This window comes from Erithacus rubecula (genome assembly GCF_903797595.1).
Source record: "Erithacus rubecula genome assembly, chromosome: 6".
Lineage (NCBI taxonomy): Eukaryota > Metazoa > Chordata > Aves > Passeriformes > Muscicapidae > Erithacus > Erithacus rubecula.
Genome location: NC_136688.1, coordinates 37,961,020 through 37,985,719, shown reverse-complemented (window position 1 = coordinate 37,985,719; position 24,700 = coordinate 37,961,020). Strand labels below are relative to the sequence as shown.

Sequence of the window (24,700 nt, the reverse complement as noted above, 5' to 3'; positions counted from 1 at the left end):
TCCTAACAGAAGTTCTGAGATACTTGTAAATCTGAGATTTCATTTTATTCACTAGAAAATGTAATCCTGTCAATCAGTACTGCACTGCAGGTGATCCTGTTTTCAGTATGTCAGTGTCTGTTTCATGTAATGACTTAATTTTTAGACTATTAGAAAGCTTGAGAAAAACAGTCTTGGAAGCACAATGCAAAGCAGAGGTTTCTGAGATATGGAAAACCAGTGGAAAACAGACTGGATTTACCATCTACTGTATGTTTCTGTTAAAATGATCAGAAATACAGTGAACAGTTGTTAGCACCTTAATTGTAATTTTTTTAAGGCTTCACTGTTAGCTCACTGGAGTGAATAAAAAGCAAAAGAACAATGCAGAAAAAGCAATGCCTATAAAATAAAAAAGGAGCAACATTATTAAAATGAAACTACAGAACCACATCTGTACTGGAAGTTCTCTGTGAAATTCCACAGGACATGGCAGAATATGCAAAGAACTCTTTTGAGTTTACCTTAAGTTTAATCCATAGAAATAATGACCATAAAGTGTTAACCTAGTTGTAATGAGGTTCTCATAAAGTCATTACTAATTAATAGGATACTGCAATTCATGCAGTTATTCTCACTACAGAAGTCTCCATAACCATTCCAAATCCAAACAACATTACCATGTAAAGGATTTTTTAGGTGTCTGTCTAGGAAGATGGACACTAGTTTTCAATGTTTTCATACCAGTAGTATTTGTGTGCTTCCTTTAGGTCTCTGTGCACATTATTTGTAGTATTTCTGTTCCTTTTGAATGTTTTGATTTGGGGAAATTGCTTCTTCACTGCACATGCCTCCAAATGATTTTGTTTTAGGCAGTTTGGGCCTTTTTCTTTAATGCTTTCTACGGGATATGATCTCCTGATCCACATTACAGAGCATGTACATAGAACCTTTCCACCTCAGTCCCCCCATTTGAGATCTTCTGGGCTATGTTCTTCACTCAGTGCATCTCTCAATCCTTCATTTCTAGTAGTTGCTGCAGTTTTTTGATCTCCACGGTGCTTGGTTGGTGCTGTTTCCTCAGTCTGTCTCATTTTCTGGTCCTGTGCCATAAGGCCATTAACAGTGTTTCCACTGTATGTGCGCTCTGTGCTACAGATGGCAGTGTAGTGCAGAGGAAGTTTACAAAAGGAGAAGAAAATGACAGATATAGAAAGAAAATGGCCATCTGGAAAAAGGTCCAAGTAAGACATTTTATACTAGATAGGCTGACAGCAAGCACTGGCACATGAGTAAGAAAACTGTGTCCTACCACCTGACCTCATCAGCGTAGGGGATCAGAGATTTGTATCTCCTTATTCAACAAACAGGATGTTAAAATAATGTAGTTTTTGTTTCCATTTTCAATTTATTTTTCTAACTGTAAAAGGTCTTTGCTTGGTACTTGCATTTAGAAAAGCAGGAATAGCGGTAAAGAGAAAGAATCTGTGAGAAAGCAAATGGGATCCACAGCCCCAAATGGGCATCTTTGGCATAGTGTTCTCAGTGGAGTTTGGCTCCGTTTTCTCTGACACCTCCTCCAAGCAGCCAAGCCCAGCAGATTCCCTCACAACCCTCTCTTTTTCCGAGCTGAACAAGCGCTTCAGCCTCTCCTTGTCCATGCCGTGCGGAAGGCCCGGACCACCGCCGCTCCCCTGCGCCGGGCCGGCTCCGCTGCTCGGCTGTCCCTCGCCAAGGAGCGGGGCGGGATCGACTCCTGCGGGAGGGAGCGGGGGCTCGTCCCGGGGGTTCATGCCGGGGGTTCATGCCGGGGGTTCGTCCCGGGGGTTCGTCCCGGGGGCTCGTCCCGGGGGCCCGACCCGCCGCGCGCCTTCCCGCCCGCGGGGGGCGCTGCCGCCCCACAGGGCCCCGCCGGGGCGCGCGCTGCCTGAGGGGAGCAGGCGCGGCCCCGCGTGGGGGCAGTGCCGCCCATGGCTGCGCGCCGGCTGCGCGGTCCGGGGCCCGGCGGGGGAGACGCGCGTTCCCGCGGGGGCCGGGCGGCGCGCGCCCGCCACGCGCAACTGCCGCGACGGGCGGTGCGTCACGCGGGCGGGCCGTGACGCGGCGCGCGGGGCCGGCGGGATGCGGGGCCGCGAGCGGCCGGTGAGCGCGCGCAGCCGGCAGGGGCGGGGGGAGGGGCGCGGCAGCGTCCGCGCGCTGCCATGGACACCGGTGCCAACGGCGCCGGGATCGGGAGCGCGCGCGGGGCGGCCGCCGTCCCGCCGCTGCCGGGCGGGGTGAGCCCCCCCAGCCGTGCTCGCTCCCGCGCCCCGGGCGGGCGCTCCGCCGGCCGCGAGGCCGGGCAGGCGGCGGGAGACGGGCGAAAACTGCGCCGGCCTCTCCGTTAGTCCCAGGGGCGGGCGGCAGGACGGCCCGTCCCGTCCCGGTGGAGCGATAGATAGCGCGGGCCGGCCGGTGAGGAGGGGACGGGCGTTCCTGCGGGCGTTCCTGCCCAGCGCTCCTGCCGGCGCCGGGAAGGGCTGCGGAGCCCCGGGCGCAGGGAGGAGGCTTTTGCCGGGGCAGAGGAGAGGAAGGTAGGGAAGGTCCTGAGGCTGTGCAGGGCCGGGGCTGAGCGGCAGCCGTGGCAAGCGGAGCTGGCAGGACGCGTGGCGCTGATGCGCGGCAGGGACGGAGCCGCAGCCCGGCGGCGGCGGGAGGCAGCGCCGTGCCCCGGGGCATTCCCGGGAGCGGCTGCGGGCGGTCCCAGCTGGCACGGCAGCCAAAGCCCGCAGCGCCCGAGCCTGTGGCAGCCGAGCTCTGTTTTCCAGGAATAGCGGCTGTCCCAGGAAAATTGCCGGCAGAGCCCCGCAGGTGCGCGCGGTCGCGGCCGCGGAGGTGCCCGCAGCGCTGGGTAGCGGTTTCCTGGAAAAGCTGCCTTGCTCTAATTAAAGAGGAAAACCGAAAGCCCGCTTGGCCAGAAATGTGCATAAGCAAATAATGTGTATTTAGAGTCTCAGTACGGGGGAAGAAAGATTAAAACTTCCGATAACGCATGTTTGTGAGTTGGTTCTACTTTTTTCCCCTGGAGTTTAAAGCTCTAGAGCCAGAATTTTACTCAATGTATGTACATGTATGTACTCAAAGAATGCTGTGCCCTTAGTTTTATGAAAATACTGGGAGCTTCTGCCTTTGAATTCCATTATTCCTTCTATTGTGCCTTCTAAGCAGTGTACTTTTAAGAAAATTAAGTTTTTGTCAAAACAATCCAAGAAAGCTATTTTTTCAATAGATAAAAATAAGTCCAGAAAAAAAAAATGAAGTAACTATTTTTTTTTTTTCCGGGGAAAAAAAAAAAAAAAAGGTTTAAAAGTGTTTATTTAGTCATGACTGTTAAGTGTTAAACCTCTCATCTGGGAAATAGATTTTGTGACCATAAGAGTTAGTTGCTCATCTGGAAAACAGATTTTGTTACTGTTTGAGCACAGAACACTTTCCATTCTGGATGATTTCTGGTGTGCTTTAGCATGGAACAATATTAATTGAATTAGTAATTTTATTAGTTTCCCTTTTTTTGTGTAAAATATTTACCTGTATTTATATAATTAATATTTTTTATTTTTATTTTTTAATATTTTTGTGTATCTCCAAATATTTCCCAATATTATATTAGGAAACAGAAGGGAAATTCTTGTATCTCTGCTTCTCCCTCCCCTCAGATCCCATTCCTTTTTACAGGGAGATGCTTTTGTTGTGTGGTTTGTTTTGTCAGAAATAGTCAAGTATTGAATATTTCTTGTCTTGAAAATTACCAGTGTTTCTGGGTATGGTGAGCTCTAAGTAAGGTTGTGTTTTGCTCTCTTAAGGATAATTGTTATTATGGTATAGCTTTTACTTTTTGTTGAAGGAGGCTTTGGTTGGAGTTCTTGGTGGTGTGTTGGGTTTTGGGGTTTTTTTTTTCCTTCCTCTTCGTGCTTTCAGTCTTGGAAATCTCTATGCAACATCCCAGTATTTTTGGATCTTACAGTTTGCATAGCTCCTAAATTTTTTTTTGGATGTACTTAAGCTTTTTCATTTAGTACCTAAAATCTGCCATATACAGATGACATTTACACGTGTTTCTCTGCGTTGGGAAATGAGAGTTCTGTCCTGTTTTGCTGGCTCAGGCCTCAGGGATGTTGAGGTCAACTGTAGTGCTTGTGTAAATGTTTTACTAACTTGATCTCAAGTTAACTTTCAACTCCTTGAAATTCATTCTGTGTAGTTACATAAGCATGTTTCACTGCTTGTATTGAGTAATGATAAACTCAGATTTGAATAAAACAACTCAATTGGTATTTGATGTGCCATCATGACCTTACAATTTGCCTGATACATAGTCCACTCCTACTAGCTGGCAGTGAAGACGTGCAGGCTCAGTGTCTCTTGCTGTGGTGCTCTGAAGGTGCTTTTCATTAGGAATTCCTGGAGTGGAGCAGCTGTTGCATCCATCCTGCTTCAGGTGTGTGCCTAACGTGCTCATGATCAATGCTGATTATTATTGCTCCTTTTGAGAGTAACTGAGCCTGCTGATGGGGAGCTGTCAGCTTTACCTTGCTGAACTGCTTGATTGCATTAATGAGCTTGTGCTCACATTACACTTACCCTCTTTTCTCCTTTCTGTTTGTTAATTTTCTCCACCCTGTTGTATTCTGATACCAGCTAGGACCTTTAAGTTGAGAGAAACTGTTTTGAAAATATTTTTCCTTCTCAATAACTTGTCTATTTCTACCCTAAATTTTTTCTTCCATACTTTTGATTCTGTCTTTCCAAATTCTTTTTTTCACTTCTGTTATGCTCTGATGATTTCTGTCTCTTGTATCTGACTTCTTACTCTCTCATTTCTTTTCATTCTTCTTATGGGCATTGTTTTGCTAGTGTGCTTGATTAAATGGGCTTCACCACCGTCACTGAAGGGGCTCAGTGTGTGTTTTTCATTCTTCGTGATGGAGGAGAAAAATAAAATCCCAAGGTGATTGGTTGTGAATTTGTTTTATGGGGTTTTGTCTTTAGAAGTATAAAAGGGGAAAGAAAAAAAGTCAGGGGAAATGTAGAAAACAAAGTGTGATATGGTGGTGGCTATCTGAGAACAGATAGAGAAGAGAAGCTTGGGGAGGGTATTTCATGTGAGACTAAGGATCTGGCAAGGAAAGCATGAGTTAATGATGGCAGTTGCTCAGATATTTTCGGATCATCAGAGATTCTGAGGCTTACATAACTGTCACATGTGCTGTTTGTAATAGGACTCTGGAGTTTGTTCTTAAGATAGGTGCTTGGGTTGTATTTGTGATCGTTCGTTAAACAAAATCCTTATGTTGCATGAGAATAAGAGCACCTCTTTGAACCTGCTGGAAGGTGACTCTCACTAATGTACTGTATATTCTGTTAAAACAGTGCAGCTGCTTGGATTTTCAGTGGCCCTGCCTGCTGTGATGAAGGAAACTTGGGCAATGCCACTGCATCTTAGTACAAATCCATAGCTGCAAAACTGCTAAACTGCTTGGCACTTCTCCTCAAGTCCCTTCAGGAGAGTACTTTGTTACAGAACTACATATTTACTCCTTTCCACAAAAACTAGAGGTCACAGCAGACAGATGAGGTTGCCCATCTGCAGTGGGCTGTGCACTTTGTTGGCTCTGCACATAGCAAAATGCTGGAGTGAGTTAGAGAGATGCCTCAGGAATGTGACGTTTTTTGCTGGGAATGGGTAAAAGTTGATCTCCCTTTGCTGTAACTGGGGACAAAGGTGAAGGATGGAAATAATAAAAGTCTTACAAGGGCTGAATCCGGGATAGAAGATAGTGGAGTATAGGTGAACTCTTTGGGTGTAGGAGAAAGAAATAGAAAATAGAGGCTGTAGCAGACTCCCATAGAAAGGAAAGGGAGAGGTTTAGGAATGAATACATGTAGGATAGAGACTGCAAGTAAAGATTCAAGAGAATGAACATGGTGGGGCTGAGCAGATTGCTAAAAGACAGTCAGATGTAGGAGCAAGCAGTGGGCAGGGGTCTTGGGCAGAGCTGATGAGCAGCCATATAAAGTAGAATATTCAGTGCTGTGGGTGGATGGATGTGTTACCAAGTGTCTGGAAAGTGATAAGGAGCTGTTTGCACCTTCTGTATGCTGTGTAGGTTGGTGCAGGCAATACTGCATATGGTGGGACATCTGGCCACATGCTCATTTCTGCTGTTAAAGATGCCTATACATTCTCCTCCTATTTACCTGGTCACCACATGATTTCTGTACCTATGTCTTTGATTAGCATTTCTGAGGAAAAATACATGCAGAGGGACAGGTGTTCAGGGGAGATGTAATTGTATCTTGATATCCAATACTGTGTAATAAAGCTTTGGGGCTTTGGCTTGTGAAACTGGTGTTAGAAGCTGTGCAAGCAACCTGAGTGTTTGGGGTAACTGCTTTAGGTTTGTGAGAGTGTGTGGGTTTTGTTAGATTTTTTGTTGTTATTTATAATTCTAAAAATAAAAACCAAAGTACAAAGACAGAAAAGAAAAATACGAAGAAAACCTGAGAGGCAGAGCTCAGGTGCTCTTCAGTTCAGCCCCTCTTGTGCAGCACAGGCTTTTCTCAGAGATGAGGATGCTACTGGAAGGATATGCCTTTATTTTCTCTATGTGCTAATCTCTCTCAGCAGCTGTTCTTAGCCTGAGATGAAATTCTCTTTGTTTGTGACCCTGAATAACACTTGTGTTCTGCCACAGCATCTCAAGTGTGTAAATGTTAAAGTGATTCTGTCCAGAGTTTCCCTGTGGCAGTATTTTTTTTCAGATAGTATTTAGGCTTTTGGGAGATTCTGAAGACTCTGAATGTTGAAAATCTGCAGATAAATAAGAGAAGGAAATTGTCTAAAAGTCAAAACTAGAAATACTGGAAAACAAACTACCCCATCTCTTCTGTGCTTGGGAAATGGAGAAACCTCTCTGAAAGAACAAATCAGTTAGATGCAGTTGTAGCACTAAGCGCAGTGAAACAACTTTCTTTGGATGAAGTGTTGAAAAGCACCTAAAGGGAGAATTTATGTGTACAGAATGATTTATTTATTTTCTTTTTTAACAGAGTTTTAAAGGGGAGAGCTCTTGGTAATTTCCATTCATTCTTTCTTTTTTTTTTTTTTTTTTTTTTTTTTAACTCTTCAGGACCTTCTGCAGCTCTGTGATTGCTGATACGTGCTTGACAGCCTCAAGGGGTCCTGACAAGATGGCATCTTCCAGACTTCCCATCCTTATAGCATTGGCATTTTCCTCTTTGCCCTTTGTTCTTTCACATTCAAACAGGATAATGTGGTCTCAGGAGTTCTTTCCACCTAATGTGTGCCCTATAAATGCCAAAGCAAACACTTTTTATGGCATCATGTTTGATGCAGGAAGCACTGGAACCCGCATTCATATTTACACCTTTGTGCAGAAGAGCCCAGGTAAGACCCCCATGTATGTTGATTTAGATTTCAACTTTTAAAAACAGTTTTGTTTTTTGCCAGCTCAGCATTTGGGAGCAGCTGAAGATTTCTACAGTTTGTCCTTCAAATAGTGCTCCTGCAGGTGTTTATTGTCTATTTGTCATGGTGTTTTGCTGTGTAAACACTTTTTTGGTAGGTCTTTTGAGTCTCAGAGATACAATTCTGGGTATATGGAGAATTCTAAATTTTCAAACATTTTCACCTATGCAGCTGTTTAAAAGGAATATTTTGTTGAGATTAAAAGATACTTATGCTGGTTTTGTCAGGTTGCACATTACCTTAAATTTTATCAAGAGATACTTGAATTCTGCATATGTTTATGTCACATTTTGTAGCATATTAAAACCAGTAAATTAGAGAGTTATTAAGTACTGAAGGTCTGAGCCATTTCCAGGAGAGCTGTGCTGAGATGCACCACACTACAGTGTACCTGCTGCTCATATGGTGCAGAGGTGCCCAGTTTTGGCTGCATGTGGGACAGGATTCAGGAGGATGAATTAGCTTGGGTACAGTGAGCCAGCAGGTTGGCAAAGGTTGAAGGCTGGTTGCTGGCACATAGTACTTGTGTGTCTTTGCATGACTTCATCCATAGTCTGGAAGGAATGGTCCAAGGTCCAGTTCTGGATTCAGGCTGGCTTGTAGTGCACAATACTCAGGGATAGCTTCTACACCCAAACTGAGCAGTGGTCAAACTTGTTTGGCTTATCAGCCAAATGCTTGGGTACAGTCAGCTCTGTTCTAACTGAATTGGATGAATCACCTAAGGATAGTTGGAAATTGATTGTGTGTGTCTTAATATGCACTGGTATTTCACAATTAGCCTAAGGACAGAAAGGGAAAGAAATTTTATGAAGAATAGGCAATGGTTATGCTGCATTATTGTAACTTACTATAATTCACAAGTGCTAAATGAACAGACTTTTAACAACATGTTATTAATAAATAGTTTGTGAACCTGGACAAGTTCATGTTCAAGGGCAAGTATCTCTTAAATATGTTCTGGAAGTGAAGGAGCAAGGCTTGTTTTAGGAGGGGTATACTCTTGTTTGCAAGGAGAATCAAGGATAGTCACTTTACAGTCCTTTTAGAAATTAAAGAATAAGATTTGAGTTGTTGACTGTATCATATGTTTGTTTGTAGAAAAACTTCCAGAGGTGGAAGGGGAAATCTTTGAGTCTGTGAAGCCAGGTCTGTCTGCATATGCTGATCAGCCTGAAAAGGTAATAAATACTGTCCTTCCTTCCCTGGGAGTTGGTCATGCTTCTGTTTATATAATTTAGGTTCTTCCAGCAATTCAAGTAGTACTGATTGCAGTTAGAAAAAGTCAAGAAGAAATTTAAAATTTCTGCTGCTGTCTCTCTAAACCTGTTCCTCTGCTTTTGTGAGTTAAGTTGTACACGGTGTAATAGGAATTTCATACTTAACAGTGGCTGAATTAATTGCTTGAATGTTTATATAACTAGACTATATGCCTTTGAGAGTTTCAAAGACAAAGTGATTTTTGTCTCTAGTGTATTCAGTGTTTATTTCCCCTATAGCTATGCCAAATACGAGTAATGAATAATTTTCTCAGTTCTGAAGCTGCCATTTTCCAGACCCCCTGTGCTGACAGGAAGCTCTTTCACAAAATGAAGGAGGTGCCAGAGAAATTATAGATTAGATACACTATCTTGTGTTCTTTAGCGTTGGGGGCTAAAATTATGGCAGTTTCAGTTTTCTCATTTTGCTTAGTTGGATTCCATGCTACAGGAATTTGAATGTGACATTTTCGGAAGAGTGAATGGATTTGGGATTTTTAAAAAACTTTTATATCATCACCTATGATTCCAGTAAATCTTGTTTGTTGGGTAGGAGAGGAAAACTCACCCCAAAAGGAATTTCTAGGCATTTATAGGAGAATGTTTATTGCTAATGCCAAACTGTAATTGTTAGAGCAGTGGAAATAATTGAGAACCAGCAGTGATGTCTGTACCTTGTGTGGCAGCCATTGCACAGCTGGTATTTTAATTACAATATTTGCTATGGACACACTTGGAATTCTTATGTTGCATTTAGTGAAATCTGCAGGTGTTTTCCCTTCCTCTGGTAGCCTCAGTCAGTAATTGCACCACTTAGTTTCATCATACTGCAAGATGTTTAGGTTTGTCAGGTAATTAGTTTCCTCACCTTCCTCCATCCTTTCCAAAAAATACCTTCCACAAACAATGATATTTATCTTCCCTAAAATATATTTATGAATGCACCTTTCCTTCCAATGCAGACATTCTGTTTAATGTTCTAATGAGATGTCTGGCATGGTTTTTGTATTTATCTTGGGTGTATCTTCTGCTATTGAAAACTGTTCTCACAAGTTTTGAGGGGAAACTGAGAGGCCTAACCTCTGACATCCTGTAGGAGGAAACCATATGAAAAACATATTTTTCCTTTCAGGGTGCTGAAACTGTCAAAACATTGCTGGACATGGCCATAGATGCTGTGCCACCTCATCTCTGGAAAAAGACCCCAGTAGTGTTAAAAGCCACAGCTGGACTTCGCTTGCTGTCAGAGGAGAAAGCTCAGGCTCTGCTTTCAGAGGTAGGACTAAGCTATTTTGGATGCACTACTGTTATTCTCCCTGAGTCATCTTTTTCTTTTTCTTTTTTTTTTTTTTTTTCCTTTTCATTCAGTTTTCTATTCTGTTTAGCATGAGAGAATTTCATCTATGAAAAGAGATAGCATGAAACTTCTAGGATATCTTATCTGGTCCTGAAATCCTCTGTCTTGCTGTGGTGGAAGGCATGGAGAGAGACCTACAATACTTCTTTATTTCCTAGCCCCTACTCCACACACTTTTCTTATTTTCTACTGTTGTGTAAAACAAAACTTTGTCACCCTCAGAGCAAGACTCTGAAGACCAAGAAATTGAATCACTATTTCTTCCCTCAGGTGAAAGAAGTCTTTGAGGAATCACCATTCCTTGTTCCAGAGGACAGTGTTGGCATCATGGATGGATCTCATGAAGGTATGTTTTAGGAGGGGTAAAAAGTAAAAACAAAGAAATAGGAAAAAGAGAAATATCTTAGGAGGGAAATAGAAATGGTCCTTAAACTAAGGAAAAAAAAATAAAAGGTTTCTGGCCCTGTTTGAAACAATGCAATCCTGCCTTTCTGAGGTGATGTTCCTTACTTTGTCACCTGTTAGGCTACAAATGCAAAGAGATTTCAAAGGTTTCAGAACAAAATCTTGTCTCATCAAGAAGTATTGTCTGATGCAGGCTGACCTGAAACGTCCTCATGGGAACTGGTGCAAAAGAGATGGTGTCCACCTCTGAAAGGCTACATGGCAATATATAACAACCTGGAAAGCTTATGGGAAGTGCTTTGTAAATTCTGCAATAACAGCATTAAAAATAACCTATTATGATCAGTTCATCAATTTTCAGTCTGAAATTGGGAGGATTGTGAATATTAGAGGAGAAAAAAGGATAAGTGGCAAGTTTTAAAAATAGATAACTAAAGAGTAAAATAACAAGTTAAAAATATTCTGTTGGGAAAAATGCAGCTAGTAAAGTAGGAAAGAAGTACTGTAAAATACAAGAAAAGGTGAAATGTGTTGTGGATTTGGAGTGGACAATGATTTTGCAGTGCAGGAAAAAAACCACTGTAGCATTCTAGTTATACATCCAGACCTTGGAGAATGGGCAAGTAATGATCATCTATATGGATGCCTGATAAAAAGAGCCATCCTGTCATGTTATGTTCAGTTTAGAACACTTCCTTGTGGCAAATAAATTGCCACTTTGGAAGGTGCTGAAGGAAAGCAAGAAGAATTATCACAATGTTTAAACAATTAATAAATGGAGTAAGATTATAGAACAAAATCTGCCCACTTGGGCCGAGAGAAAAGAAGTATCCTCTGTCTTCAAGTATTTGATGAGTATGGTGCAGTGCATAGTTTGTCACTCTGGATTAATGGGTGAATTGTGCAGTAGGGAGAACTGTATTGACAGGGGGCAGGACCAAAGAGGCAGAATAGAGGAGCACAGGGTAGCAGGCCAAGTTATTTAAAATCTCTGCCTCTTGTACTGTCACATGTTTGCCTATGTTTGGGTGAGAATCATGCTAGTGTCAAGCAAGCCACTGGAGTCAAAAGAGCTGTTTGTGTTTTAGTGGTTGCTGCTCTGTCTGTAGTGTAATTATAGAAACCTCAAGATTAAAACACAGGGTGGTGTGAATGCAGTTTTCAGATTAGGAATAAGGAATTCAGATTAGAAATGCTGGACTGCAAAAGCAGGCCTAAGGAAACTTGTGCATTGTCAGCTCATTACTTCTTTGTATGCTGTTTGGATAGTAGATATGATTTGTGTATGCTGCACTTGCATGCATATTACAAAGTCCTACCTATTTCAGCTCATGAGACCTGTGTGAATCAATAATGCATCATATAATGTAATTATGAGTTTGAATTAATCTCTGAAGTCTGGGGTGGTTAGATTAGGTTAGTAATGACTTCCAGGTAAATAAATAACATATGTAGGCTGGTAACAGGGGGGAGGAGTTTGGTGAAGTATTCAGTGGTGACTTTTTTTTTTTTTTCCTTCGCTCCTTGCAGGAATTTTAGCCTGGATCACTGTGAACTTTCTGACAGGTAGTTAATTCTGTTTAACTACTCTCTAAACTTGAATTTGAGTCTCTTCTGTGGAGGTGATCACCCTGAGTTCCTCTGCCTTGGCTGTGCTTTCCTCCCTGCTCTGTCAGCAGTGCTAAAGCAGTGGATTGTCTTGGGCAGACTGCACTCCAGAGTGTGTAGTAAGAAGGAGACATCTTAACCTCAAAGGTGCCAGAATTGCTCAGATCCTGGGGGCACTGGCTAGCTGGTTTCCCTAGTGTGCTTTGGGGAGTGGTACTGCTAATGTGTGGGAAACAAGGCCTTGCAGTATTCTTCATCCCAGTGTGAGCTGTGCAACTACAGGGGTGGTGCAGGACATGGTGCCTTAGCACTACTGATTCTAGGAGCTTCTGGGAGTGCAATCAGTGGAAAAAAAATCAGGACTCTAATAGACAGATGAGCAAGCAAAAAAACTGCTTTGGGTGAAGAGAAATTATAATGGTTTGGCTCTTCCTGCCCTTCTTCCCCTACTGCTTTTCACCAGCTGTATGGTGGTTACAAAATTTGTGTACTCTTCCTGACAGTCTTCTGCAGGCAATACTTTGTCTCTTACTTTCAGCTTTTGCTTGATACCTATAGATTTATCTGCTTTTGTCTCCTTGGAGGAGAGATTGGAATCAAGGAAGAAAGTCTATGAATCTTTCCATAATACCTTCTGTTTGCCTGTTCTCTGTGAGGTTTTTTCTTTGAAGGGCAGCTCAGCCCCTCTTGTATTGCTGTGATACTGTGATCATCTGGTGGCTGCCTGAACACCCACACAGTGTCTGCATTTCAACATTTGTGCCTTGGGGCTGTTCTGAGCATGGTGTTGTTTGCAGGACAGCTGTCTGGCCAGAACCAGCAAACTGTTGGGACTCTGGACTTGGGAGGAGCCTCAACCCAAATCACATTCCTGCCACGGTTTGAGGTGAGGAGTGGTGAAAAGTGTGTGGGTTGGGACTGCAAGGCTGGTGGAGAGACTTGAGCACTGCTGCACTCTGTATCACTTTGTCAGCAGTGGCACAAGCAGAACATCTGTGGTTAACAGAACATCTGTATTTCTGATCCCTTTGAGCTCACAGTTGGCTGATAGGCACTTGCAAACAAAGCAGCCTGAATAATGAGGAAATAAAAAGAAAGCAAATGAGTAAAACCAAAAAGAAATAGCTTTTGTGTTCTAGACTCAGGCTGGGAAAGCCTCAATTTTGATATTGCTGTGTATTCAACAAATGTAGAACGTTTCTAGCTAGTGTTTTTGAATATTAGAAGAAATGTAGGGGCTGGTCTATGTTTTTTTCTCCCCCATTCTAGTCTGATAACATCTTCACTAAATTTTGGAGGGGAGGAGTGTTGTATAGGGTAAATTTCTTCAATAGTATCGCAATCAATTTTCTGTTTTCTTACCAATTTTTCTCGTTCCTTTTGAGCATTCTGCTCTCTGTCCCTCAGACACCTCTGCTGGATTTCTTAGTTCTGTAGCTCTGTAGAAACAGTTTGAACTGGGACCCAAGTCTGCAGTTTGCATGAGAAAATTGCATGAGTAATGGAAAGGCACTATATCATTCTGTGCCTTCATATTGTGACTGTTTATATCACTCTTTCTGAATGAGTAATTTCTTTAACATTTTTTGTTTATAGAACTTGAGATTCTCAAAGGATGTTTGGTGACCACCAAACACATGGCTTTCATATCAGGATATTTTAATTCTGCAATTGTGTGTTATGTTGAAACATGACATGCACCCTTATCCTGTTCAGCAAAGCCTCAAGTATGCTCTGGGCTTGTCCTCTGTTTTGTGTTGATAACACCTGCTAAAGTGGGCACTGGACCAACAGGAAAGGGTGTTGCATGTCAGAGTTTTGGAGAATAAATAGAACTGTGAAATAGGCTGAACTTCAGCTCAGGATTCCAATGTCCCCTTCAGGCCTTGCAGGAAAAGACCTGGAGGGTTTGCTGCTGACCAGGACTGATGGTGTGAATTTGTTGGGCAGTGTGGAGTCAAGGTTCATGTTGCCTGCTTGTACACTATGTCTGCTTCTCACCTGTGTTGTCAAGTTCAAATAAATAAGCTCAATATGTTTTTGGGGTTTTTCCCATCTGACCGAAATACTTCCCTTTGATTTGCAGTGGGGATTTTTCCCTCCTGCAATCTGAGGCAGTCACATGTTTGCACTTGTATTAGTTTGGAGCAAAATACTGTAATAGTAAGAGATTAGCTAATTAAATATTAATAAAAGCAAGTAGAGAACATATAATGATAACTGCGTGGAGCTGATTTTAATTTCATGGCATTATTGCTGAAGTTAAAAGCAACTGACAACCAATCCTAGTAATTATGAAATTGTCTGTCTGGTGTCTGCCTCATTTTTGTGAATGTAGGGCATGAGAAAAGACAATTGTTTTCTCCAAACTATTTTTTATTTTTTTTTAGGATCTCTCCTTTACATAGCTTTTGTGATGTCAGGTTTAGAAACAACTCAAAATATGGCAGCCTGTGTGTATGAGGCCAAGGATGTGATTGCCATTTCAGTGATTATCAACTTGAGACTCAGAATAAATTTTGATTTGTACGTTCTCAGGAGAAACTCAAGCTAAATACTGTCAAATTCCCTTCAGCTTTGAGCAGGTTTCTGTCTAAGACTCCAGAAAAAATAACCCAGACCTGGATCTCCTTACTTGAATGGTAATTGCAGGACTGTGCAGCTTCAGATCTCCTGGAGATTCTGCTGCTTGGCCCAGAATAACAGTGTCTGATACAAGTGCTCAGAGCCAAGAAGGGGTGGGAGAATGAGCCCATGAGGAGAGGAGAGACAGAAACTGAGGCTGAGAGCTTAGGGAGTGAACAAAGAAGCAGTAAATGATTGCTAAAGCAGTTCAGCCTTACAAGAGCATGAGTTAGTCTGTAAGGGAGCTGGGGCAGGGTACCAGTGGGATGGAGGTGTGCACAGAGGGAACACTGAGAGGAAAAAACTGGAGGTGATGAGACAAGAGGCTAAGTTAGGTGAAGCAGCCCTAAGACTGGGAGTGAGGGGTCATAGTGTTTCCTTGACATTTGACATTGTGAAAATGAGGCCTGTACCTTGTATTTTTAATTCTTCTGAGTACCTCAGTTTAGGTGCTTAGTGTGACTTGCAAAAGTTCATAGTGCTTCTAGTGCAGCTCATTTCCAGGGGCACTCTGTACATGTAGAGTAACATGTAGAAAAATTCAGGTTACCTGAATTAGAAAGTGTTTTCATCCTGATCTATTGCACTTCCTTGTTATACATTGAAGTAACACAAAGATTCATATAAATAAAATCAGTGTTAAAAGCTGCAGATATTACAGCAGTGGCAACACTGGAAAACTGTACTTTGTTTTCAGAGCAGATCAGATGAGTAAACTCTATAGTTATATCTGTGATATTAGATTAAAGTTCGTTATCCTTAATTGCGTAATATAAACTATAACTTTTTTTTTTCTTTTACTAACTTTTAGGAAACTCTGAAGGAAACCCCTGGGGATTTTGTTACCTCATTTGAAATGTTTAATAGCACCTACAAGCTCTATACCCACAGGTGAGGAGCAAAATACTGTTATTTCCACTGGGGAAATCAGTCTTTTTGGAACCCCTGAGCTAACAGACACATCATCCTGGTACCAGCAGCAGAGACCATGACTTTTTTACTACTTATCTGCATGGAATAGTAGAAGTGGAACATGACATTAGTTGGCTGAAATTGTTCCATGATCACGGCTAATATCACTGCAAGTGAATATTAGGCAGCCTGTCAAATGAAGAGAAAGCATTGTGAGCCCATATTTAAGAAGAATTCTTATTACTGGATTCAAGACAAATACTCTGGAACAAGCAGAAAGGCAGATATTGTGCCAGAAGTCAGAACTAAACATGATCAGAGATTTGGAAAGAGAACTTTCCTGGGGCTTGTTCCTTAGTAGTGTGAACATTACCATCTCAGTCTGCTTACTTGACAGCAGAGCTGGTCTAATAGTCATCCCCTCCTAGTTCTTGCATTTGCTGATGTAACTGATTGCTGTCATCAATACAGTCCATTAGATCACCTAAAATAATTGAATTGGATTGAAAAATCATCTCCAAAAAATTGAGAGAGAGCTGGAGGTTAGTTTGTCTGAATATTCTGCAAACATTTAAAATGACATGACAGAAGTGGTAAGTGGCCAAACACAGAGGTGGGAATGAAGGAGTCAAGAGCTGTGTTGCTGCAATGTGTGATGACATTCTCATAAGCATTGTTCATATTCTAGGTTATAATGAATGTAGCAGTTACCTGTGGAGTCAAACAGGTGAATTTCACACGAAGCCACGGTTCCCATTTTGTGGGAGGTTCTGCACTCTGCCCTAAGAGCACATAGCTTTGTGTGTGTTACATGGGAGTGGCTGCCCTATTCCCCATGCACTCAGCACATACCTTTCTTCTCCCTCATTTTTAAGATGGTTCTTGCTTTTCATTATTATCTTGTGTAAATGCCACATCAGCTCTAACCACTTCCTGCAGTTTTAGATTTACCCATTTTACAACTCTTTGTATTTCTTGGGTTTTTGTCGCTCTTTTGGCTCTCAGGGTTGTTCTGGCAAAGGGAACTCTGTTTTAGAGAGGGAGCCTTGTGGGAATCAGAGGACGGAAATTTGGTTTGGATGTTCCAGGACTTAAGAAAAGGGGTATAGGTAAAGTATACCAGATGTGCAGGAATCAAGACTGTCATGTCTGTTTGCTGTTCACAGCTATTTGGGGTTTGGACTGAAAGCTGCAAGACTGGCAACGCTTGGAGCTTTGAATATGGAAGGTATGTTCATTTAGTAAAACACTCAAGATTGATGAAGAGATGCTTAGACTTAGCCTTGTCAGCCGCCCATTTCCTGTGTGTCTTCACTTCTGTATCTTGTGCTTTTCTATGTTTCTGCTGCAATATATTTGTCTGAAAACAGCTACCGCTTGTTAAGGAGTTCTCTTGTGAGACAGCTGCTTTTCTCTATTTTTGAGATCAGCCAGCAATGACACTTGAGTGCAAATTCCAGAAATGCACGTGTGGGAGGATACAAGCACCATGGCCAGCCACAAACACACAGCTTTGCAAGCATCCACAGAAGCATAAACAGCATGAATAGATCTTTATCCTGAGGGTTGCTGTTTAAGCCGAACCCACTTCCTAGGTGCCTCTGATGTCTGCCTGCCCATGCTGTTCCCCTGACCCGATGTGTGCAATGCTGAGTCTAGATGGAAGTGCACAAGCACCTCACACACTCACACTCATTAACCTGAATGCATACTCACTTTCCTGAGTCTTTCCAGTCTCTCACCCAGAGCTTGGGCCTTTTGTCTAGTCTCTGGCCAAGATTTGGGGGTCTTTGCACCTTCTGGATTCTTACTTGACAGTAAGATGGATTTGTGATAATTACTGGAATGTACTCAAATAAAAAATAGCTAGGAGTAAGGATTAAGAAGATGACAGGACAGACTGCAGTGATTGGTCACAAGGCTCAGACAGAAAAGCACAAGGACCAGCTGCCTGCTTACTTGTGACTGTCTTCTTTTATAGTCCCCTCTGGTTTGCCATACTTGCACTTACCTGATCCTTTAATTCCCCCTTTTCCCAGCCTTTGAGCCTTTCCCTAAGCATCCCATGGTAAAGTTTGCTGTCCCACAGTCTGCTTCAAGCATTCTGTTAGGAGTTTGCTTTTTCTGTGAGACCTGTGTGTGCAGCAATAATCGTATTTTCTTCTTATCAGTTACAGTATTTCTGGTTGAACTCCTCAAAGGTACATGCAGTGGATCCTGTAGCAGCCATTGATCTTTGTCTTAGGAGGTTTTGTCTTCATTGCTCAGTTGCTTTGTTTGTCTTGATTATCTGCTGTCATTAGGGTTTGTGCATCTATGAGTTTATCACCTCTCAATTCTTATCTTTTGTGGTGCATAGCAATTATCCAGATACCCTTGTACCATTTATCTTATTAAGAAATGACAAGCCTGGCTGCTCTGCTGTTTACAGGACAAAACACAGTTTTTACAGACTTGAGACTGGTCCTTAATTTGTAATCAGTTAGTGCCTGATCCATCAATTTAGATTTTTGTGCTTTTCTTGAAGACTTCAATGAAGGTCTTTCAGCCTTTTCTGGTTCTGCATATTGATCTATAGCTGTGTTAAATTATGTGTTTTCTGACTCTCCTCTCTGCTCTCATTCCAGTTGTGGATGGACAAATGTTCCGCAGTTCTTGTTTGCCAAAGCAGTTGGAAGCAGAGTGGCACTTTGGGGGAGTGAAATATCGGTATGGTGGCAACAAAGAAGGTAAATTAAGGAGACTTATTTCATTTACAATAAGTCTTATCTCCAGAATCTGAGTCTTTCCTTGTCAAATACTTCCTCAGTTAGCTGATGATGATTGGGATATGAGGAATAGCTGTCCAGTGTAGAGGTTGACTTCTGAGAAATCCAGATTAAAATCTGAAGCTGTAAGAGCAGCTGACCTATACCCTTGTCCTCTGTGATCTCTTATTACATAAATCATACCTTTATAGGAAATGTTGAGAATTACTTGTGCAAATACAAGAGGTTTTTCTGAGGCTTTGATCAAAGTGTAAAAATTCTGTCTGTGTTAGAGTACAAACATTTTGGCCTACCAGTTAATCTCACTTGTGGAACTGTTTCTTAAGTCTCTAATAATAATGAGTCCCTAATGTTGCATAGAGAGGGTGAATCTGCTGCCATCATAGACTTGAACAGATTGGGGAACGTGAGAGCTGAATTGCAGATTTGGTGTGTAAAAATACAGTGTGATGGAGACACAAAGCAAGGTTTTATCTGACAGGTGGCAGCAAATGTAGAAGATTCTGCTGACCACAGAACATGTCAATGGGAGCCGTGTCTGACATGGAAGTAGCTTGCATGGCACTTCCTTCAGCCATGATCTGCTCTAACCAGCTCTAATTGATGAGGGTGTTTTAGAGTCTTTGCCTGTGTGCAGATGCCATGTTGGATTACAGAGGGGATATCTAAGCTCTTGTTCTGATGCTTTAATCTCTGCTTCTTTTGTTTTTCATTCTGTTGCCACTATTTCTTCCATCTCTTGCATATGGTCTTTGGCTCACCCCATCTGTGTTTTTCCTGACAGGAGAAACAGGATTCAAGCCTTGCTACTTGGAAGTACTCAAGGTTGTCAAAGGGAAACTTCACCAACCAGAAGAGATTCGTGGAAGTTCTTTCTATGCTTTCTCCTATTACTATGACCGAGCAGCTGACACCAACCTAATTGGTAAATTTGGGATAATCTACTACATGTGAGCATGTCAAACAGAAGGTAGACAGAGGCTCTCTGGTCCTTGGAGACATGGGGAGCAGAGGAAATGAATGGTACTGAGAAAGAGAAGATACACAAAATGCCTCAAGGGAATGACATTTATCTGTCACTGCAGTTTGGTGTTCAGCACATGAAATGTGTTCAGGGCTCCAGTTACACTGAAGCTCTGTCTTCTGTTCCAAATAGGTCTCACTCCTAGTGCAGCATTGCTGAGTTGCACTCTAGGGTCAATATAAATGAAGAATTCAAATGCTGTCAGGTATGTGATGATGTTTTCTCACATCTTTTTCAGATTATGAACGTGGGGGTGTTTTGAAAGTGAGAGATTTTGAAAGAAAAGCCAAAGAAGGTAATTGTCATGAGCTGGGAAACTGGTTTGGACAAGAAATAACAAAAATATGAATGTGTAGGCAGTACATTATGTGACTTGGATGAAAAGCAAATTTATTTAACCTTTGTTTCACTTACACCTGTCATGTTACTTTTATTAGTCAAAAACTCTAACTGATGCAGAAGACATATGATAGAGCAGTGAGGGGTTGGTGGCTTTACAGCTCTGTTCAGGAGATGGAGATAGTTCATAGAGTCACTACAAAATAAGAGCTCCTTCTGTCAAACTGCAACTCTCTGAGTTTAAGAGAGTGCTGAATTCTGTAAGTTTGTCACCTTAAATCCTATTTAGTCTCTAACAAAATTGAGAGACACAATAAATGGTTTTTAAGTCTGACAGCCTGTTCCACATTCCTTTACCTCCCCATCTTTCTTCCTGAATGCATGTTCTAGTTTTGTACCTCCTGTGGATAAAGAGCTTCCACCTTGCCTGGCTGCTGATGGCTAAAAGCAAGTTATCTCTGTACTGTGATTGTTCTCATGAGAATGAGTAGACCATATTTTTCAGCAAAAGATGCTTAATTATGTAGTTCAGGACTGACTTTTCTAAAATAAGGACTACATTTTAATGATTTTTCAGCTAAACTTAATCTCCCTGGAAACTTGGGATATAGGGGGATTAGGCTCTAAAGTTTGAGTGTGGGTTGGTTGTTATTCTTTCCCTGGATAGTGAGAGAGCTTATTTCCAAAGACATGGCTAAGATGTTACCTAACATTATCAAACCACTTACTTATCTTTAAAGCATGAGGAGATCAATTCTGTGATCCTGAACTAATTCTTCTTTATCTCATTTCAATAGTAGAAGGATGCTGCTCATCTTTTTTTAGAAGGAAGTGAATTCTGCTTTTGCTGCCAGTAGAACAGGGCAGTAACAGTAGGTCTAGAAAATGATGCTTAGTGTAAATACATGTCCCAGTCACTGTCACCCTGACTTCAGAACAAAGAATCTTGACTGAGCTGCAGCGAGGGAGTTACTTGGGCAATAGCCTCTTCCATTTCCTTGGACAAGTGTAGTTGGAAAAAATAAGACAAACTGCCATCCTAGAAGATGGAATCCATTACTGGAGCAATCTGTGGAGAAGAGATGATGAAAACAAGTGATGCTGTGTTCTTGAAAAAACAAGTAATCTAACACTCTGCTAGTTATCAGTTGAGCAGAGGTTCTTCAAAAGAATTGTGTGGATTATATTGCTGTAATAAAAGATGTACTTATGATGGAGTTAAGAGAAACTGGATGTACTGTATGGTTTATTCTCCAACATTGCAGAACAGCTCTATAGCATGTACAATGTGTCATATATACCCACTAATAGATGAGGGTGGCTTGTTTTAGTAAGCTTTGGCTTGAGTTCAGTTCAAATGTACAATGTGGATAAAAGCCCTCATTTTGCTGAGATCCTTTCTTTTTCTTTTTCCTTTTCTAGTCTGTGATAACATGGAGAGATACAACTCAGCCAGTCCTTTCCTCTGCATGGATCTCGCTTACATCACTGCTTTATTAAAGGAAGGTTTTGGATTTAGGGACAACACAGTCTTAAAGGTGAGAAAAAACAGTTAAATCCCTATCGATTTACATGCATTCGTTCATTTTTCTGACTAATTATCTGCTGAATCTTTCCAGATTTGTAACATGTAGTTGCTGTCATTTGTGCAACTTATGAATCTGGAGAACTGTCAGGAACAACTTGTTTTTCTTCCTTTATAGTTGACAAAGAAAGTAAACAACATAGAGACAAGCTGGACTTTGGGTGCTACCTTTTACCTGCTGCAGTCTCTGGGGATGACTTACTGACCTGTGATACTGCTGTGGACTTCAGCCTTTCTGAAAATGCTGAGAAAATAAATTGCAATCTCCAGGTATATTGTTCAGCTGGGACTGGTTACAGAGCAGAACATGGACCAAAGAGATACAACAGATCTTTACCATGGATTGGCATTGTGCCTAATGCAAGCATGATTTATAACTGTGATTGCCATAAATGATCCAGAATCTGCCTTATGAAAGTAAAAAGGTCTAAACCCAGCAGAGAATATGCAAAGGGCTCAAAACCAGTTTTCACCAGCAAGTTTGTTAGAAGCACAGAGTTCCTGGATGTGGTGGCAGACTACAGACATGTGACTTCTCCTACCCCCTTCTATTTAAAACGTACATAACTTAAGTTTGCTTGTGAGATGTTAAATACAGAAATCAGAAATAGCATCAACAGTCATTCAGAGAAAAGTGAACAACTCTGGATGCTGCCAACCTCAGTGTTCCAAGATCCAGCTGCTAGCTTAGCAAATACATGGCAGTAATTTACCAAGCATTTTTTTCAGGCAGTAGGCATTTCCTAAGCAGAATGTGTGCCTGTGTTTCAGTTTTGCTGCCCTTTATGAGTCTGTGCAGCTACACCATACATCTGACTACCAGACTCGATAAATTTATTCATTTAGCATGTAGTCATAACACACAGTTGTGCTGGCACGAGGCAGCAGTGCCAGAAGAAGAGCTTGTCACATTCCACCCACAAGGAGATTGCAGTCAGATGAAATGGCTGATCTGACAGCTCACTTTGCTGTGAGAGCCAGTTCTGTTTCTCTGCTCTCAGAAAGGCACACCCACAGCCTTCTTCTTTCTGCTGCTGGTGCTCCTGAGGTTCTTGTGTGAACTGATTCAGGACACCTAACTTGAGGTGATGCTCACCCAAGAGGCAAATCTAGTGCTATCCCAAGGATAGCAGGCATGGCAGTCCCTTGAGACCTGCTGGGCCAGCCAGTGGTCAGAGCACCACAGTCCTTTTGGCAGGAGTGAGCTCTAAGGTGTGGTCCCCCATTTGAAACCCACCTGTTCCCCTAAGTAAAAACAGCTGTAGATACTTTTTTTACCCCATGAAATAATTGGAAGCTACTGTCTTCACTTCCCAAGGAATGTGTAAGGTACAGGTGAATTTACCCCATCACAACAAAGAGGTGTTACTCATGTTGACTAAGGGCAACTTTTATCCTCTGATATCTTGCAATGAACATTTCCCTGTTGGGCAGTTACAGTTACCTGTTTGCTCTAAAACACCTTTCCTGCTTCTGTCAAACCAAAGACTGCCCTCATGATGCCTTCTCTGCAAACTGGATTTGAAAATAATTGGTAATTCCCAGCAAGGGGAGGAAGTAGTACAGTCATGTCTTCTGTGATCTTGCTGAACAGTCTGGAGACTTAGAAATTTGCCTTACTGTGAACATTAGATCCCTTCCTCCAGTTAGCAGTGCAAGTTTGCCTGTGGCTGATTAAGCTATCCCTTCTCATATCTCAGGTTTTACAGCACGAGGGTGCAAGGCATGCTTCTTATTGAACAAGTTCACTCAGCAACAAGAAGCCAAGGGTTGGGGATGGAACCATCCATACTTATCCCATCACTGACACCTTGCCATAAATTCAGGCTGCTTTTTTGGAACAGGAAATGCTCATCCTACATGTGTATTCCTTACCAGAATATGTTTGAGATCCACATTGAGAAATTCCTGTGTCACACCAAAGTTCTGTTCCTTCCTCTCTAGAAGATTCTGTTTGAACATCAAGAAAGTAATTGTGACCTCTTCTCAAGCATAAACATTTCTTATTTCTCTTCCTACTGTTGGCAAAACTTGGTCTATATGGTCTGGTTTGCAGAACAAGGTGACTGCAAATGCATTCATTTTGTCTTCAGTGAGCACTTTTGTATTCTCAGAAAACACAAAATAGGATGCAGTGGTTACTGGCCACTGGCCAGGCTGCATTATCCTGAGAGCAAGCTAATTTAATAATCCAGAAGTCATTTTTCAGTCTGAGCCAGTGCTGTGACAAACTCTTACTGGATCTTGGGGCTAAGAGCTGGCAGCAGTGAGGCTGTTTTGAAGGTGGGAAGTGTACCTAAGGAAGCAGCAGCATTATCTCTGCCCCTTGAACACACAGCCCTGAGGAGGGCTCAAGGGCTGGGTTTTGTCCAAAGTGAGGATGGGCTAGAAGGGTATCATGCAGGAGAAGTTGTTTTTTCTGCATTCTTTTCCTCAGACTCTGGTACTACAAATGCCAGGGGGGAGTATCTGCTTCCCAGTACCAAAGTTGCATTTAATCTGAATGCTCAGGGCCTTCATTTGTCGGTGGCATTATTCATGAACTGAAGCAGAACTTCTGCTCTCTATTTACTGGCGTGATCCTTCAATTATGAGAGAAACAAAAACTCTGTTGAAAGGTTTATTTTTGCAAGAAATTGCAGAATTGAGCCCCTGCTGTTTACATCTGAATCCAAGCAAGTGGGGGATCTGGAGAAACCCAGTCAAGTCCTCACATTTACCCTAGTGCAATGAGATTATTTATTAGCTAAACTAAAGAGTAAGCAGCCTTTTAAGAGAAGAGCTCTACTTGCAGCCCTGATTTTTATCTCCTCCTTTGTAATGTCTTTTAGCCAGCCACTAACAAGAACTGCCTAATATGAGTGACTGCAGAAGCACAAGCTTTCATTTCAAAACTTATGTTTCATTCTTTCTGATGTTGATTTCTGATACTGGTCAACCATGTGAAATATGTGAAAATCTTGCCCATGGGCAGTGCTTAGTTTAATTGTGTGAGTGGAAAATGTCTAATGCAGGAGGCTGGTGTTTGGAACCTAAGACAGAAGATCTTGAATTATCTATTTTAGTAATTAAAGCATTTTTAACAATATTCAAGATGTTGTGGTATTTTTTAATATCTTTCCTAGATATTATTGTTTCCTTGAATCTTTATCATGGAGCCCTTAAGACTAGCCAGTTCCACAACAAACACCATTATTATGCACAACACCATGAGAAAGGCAGGGAAAAGTGTGAAAGAAGGACAATTTTAAAATGTACCATGCCACCATGCGTTGTCTCACTCTGCTGCAAACTACCCCTTCTGTCTGAGC

General features: G+C 42.0%; 1 protein-coding gene across 4 annotated transcripts; it reads left to right on the top strand.

Moving 5' to 3' along the window:
• The first annotated feature begins 1,951 nt into the window (after positions 1-1,951).
• On the top strand, positions 1,952-24,477 carry ENTPD5 (ectonucleoside triphosphate diphosphohydrolase 5 (inactive)). 4 transcript variants are annotated; one of them, XM_079308721.1, is made up of 14 exons: positions 1,952-2,121; positions 7,149-7,426; positions 8,609-8,688; positions 9,899-10,042; positions 10,394-10,469; positions 12,059-12,094; positions 12,934-13,022; positions 15,573-15,652; positions 16,840-16,901; positions 18,301-18,402; positions 19,226-19,366; positions 19,704-19,760; positions 21,227-21,342; positions 21,508-24,477. In XM_079308721.1, the coding sequence occupies exons 2-14, from the start codon at positions 7,210-7,212 to the stop codon at positions 21,592-21,594; spliced, it is 1,287 nt and encodes a 428-aa protein (XP_079164847.1). In that variant the 5' UTR covers positions 1,952-2,121; positions 7,149-7,209; the 3' UTR covers positions 21,595-24,477. The 4 variants fall into 4 exon arrangements, with proteins under 4 accessions (XP_079164847.1, XP_079164846.1, XP_079164845.1 ...); XM_079308720.1 differs by lacking the exon at positions 1,952-2,121 and adding an exon at positions 2,182-2,552; XM_079308719.1 differs by lacking the exon at positions 1,952-2,121 and adding an exon at positions 2,453-2,561.
• The last annotated feature ends 223 nt before the right edge of the window (positions 24,478-24,700 follow it).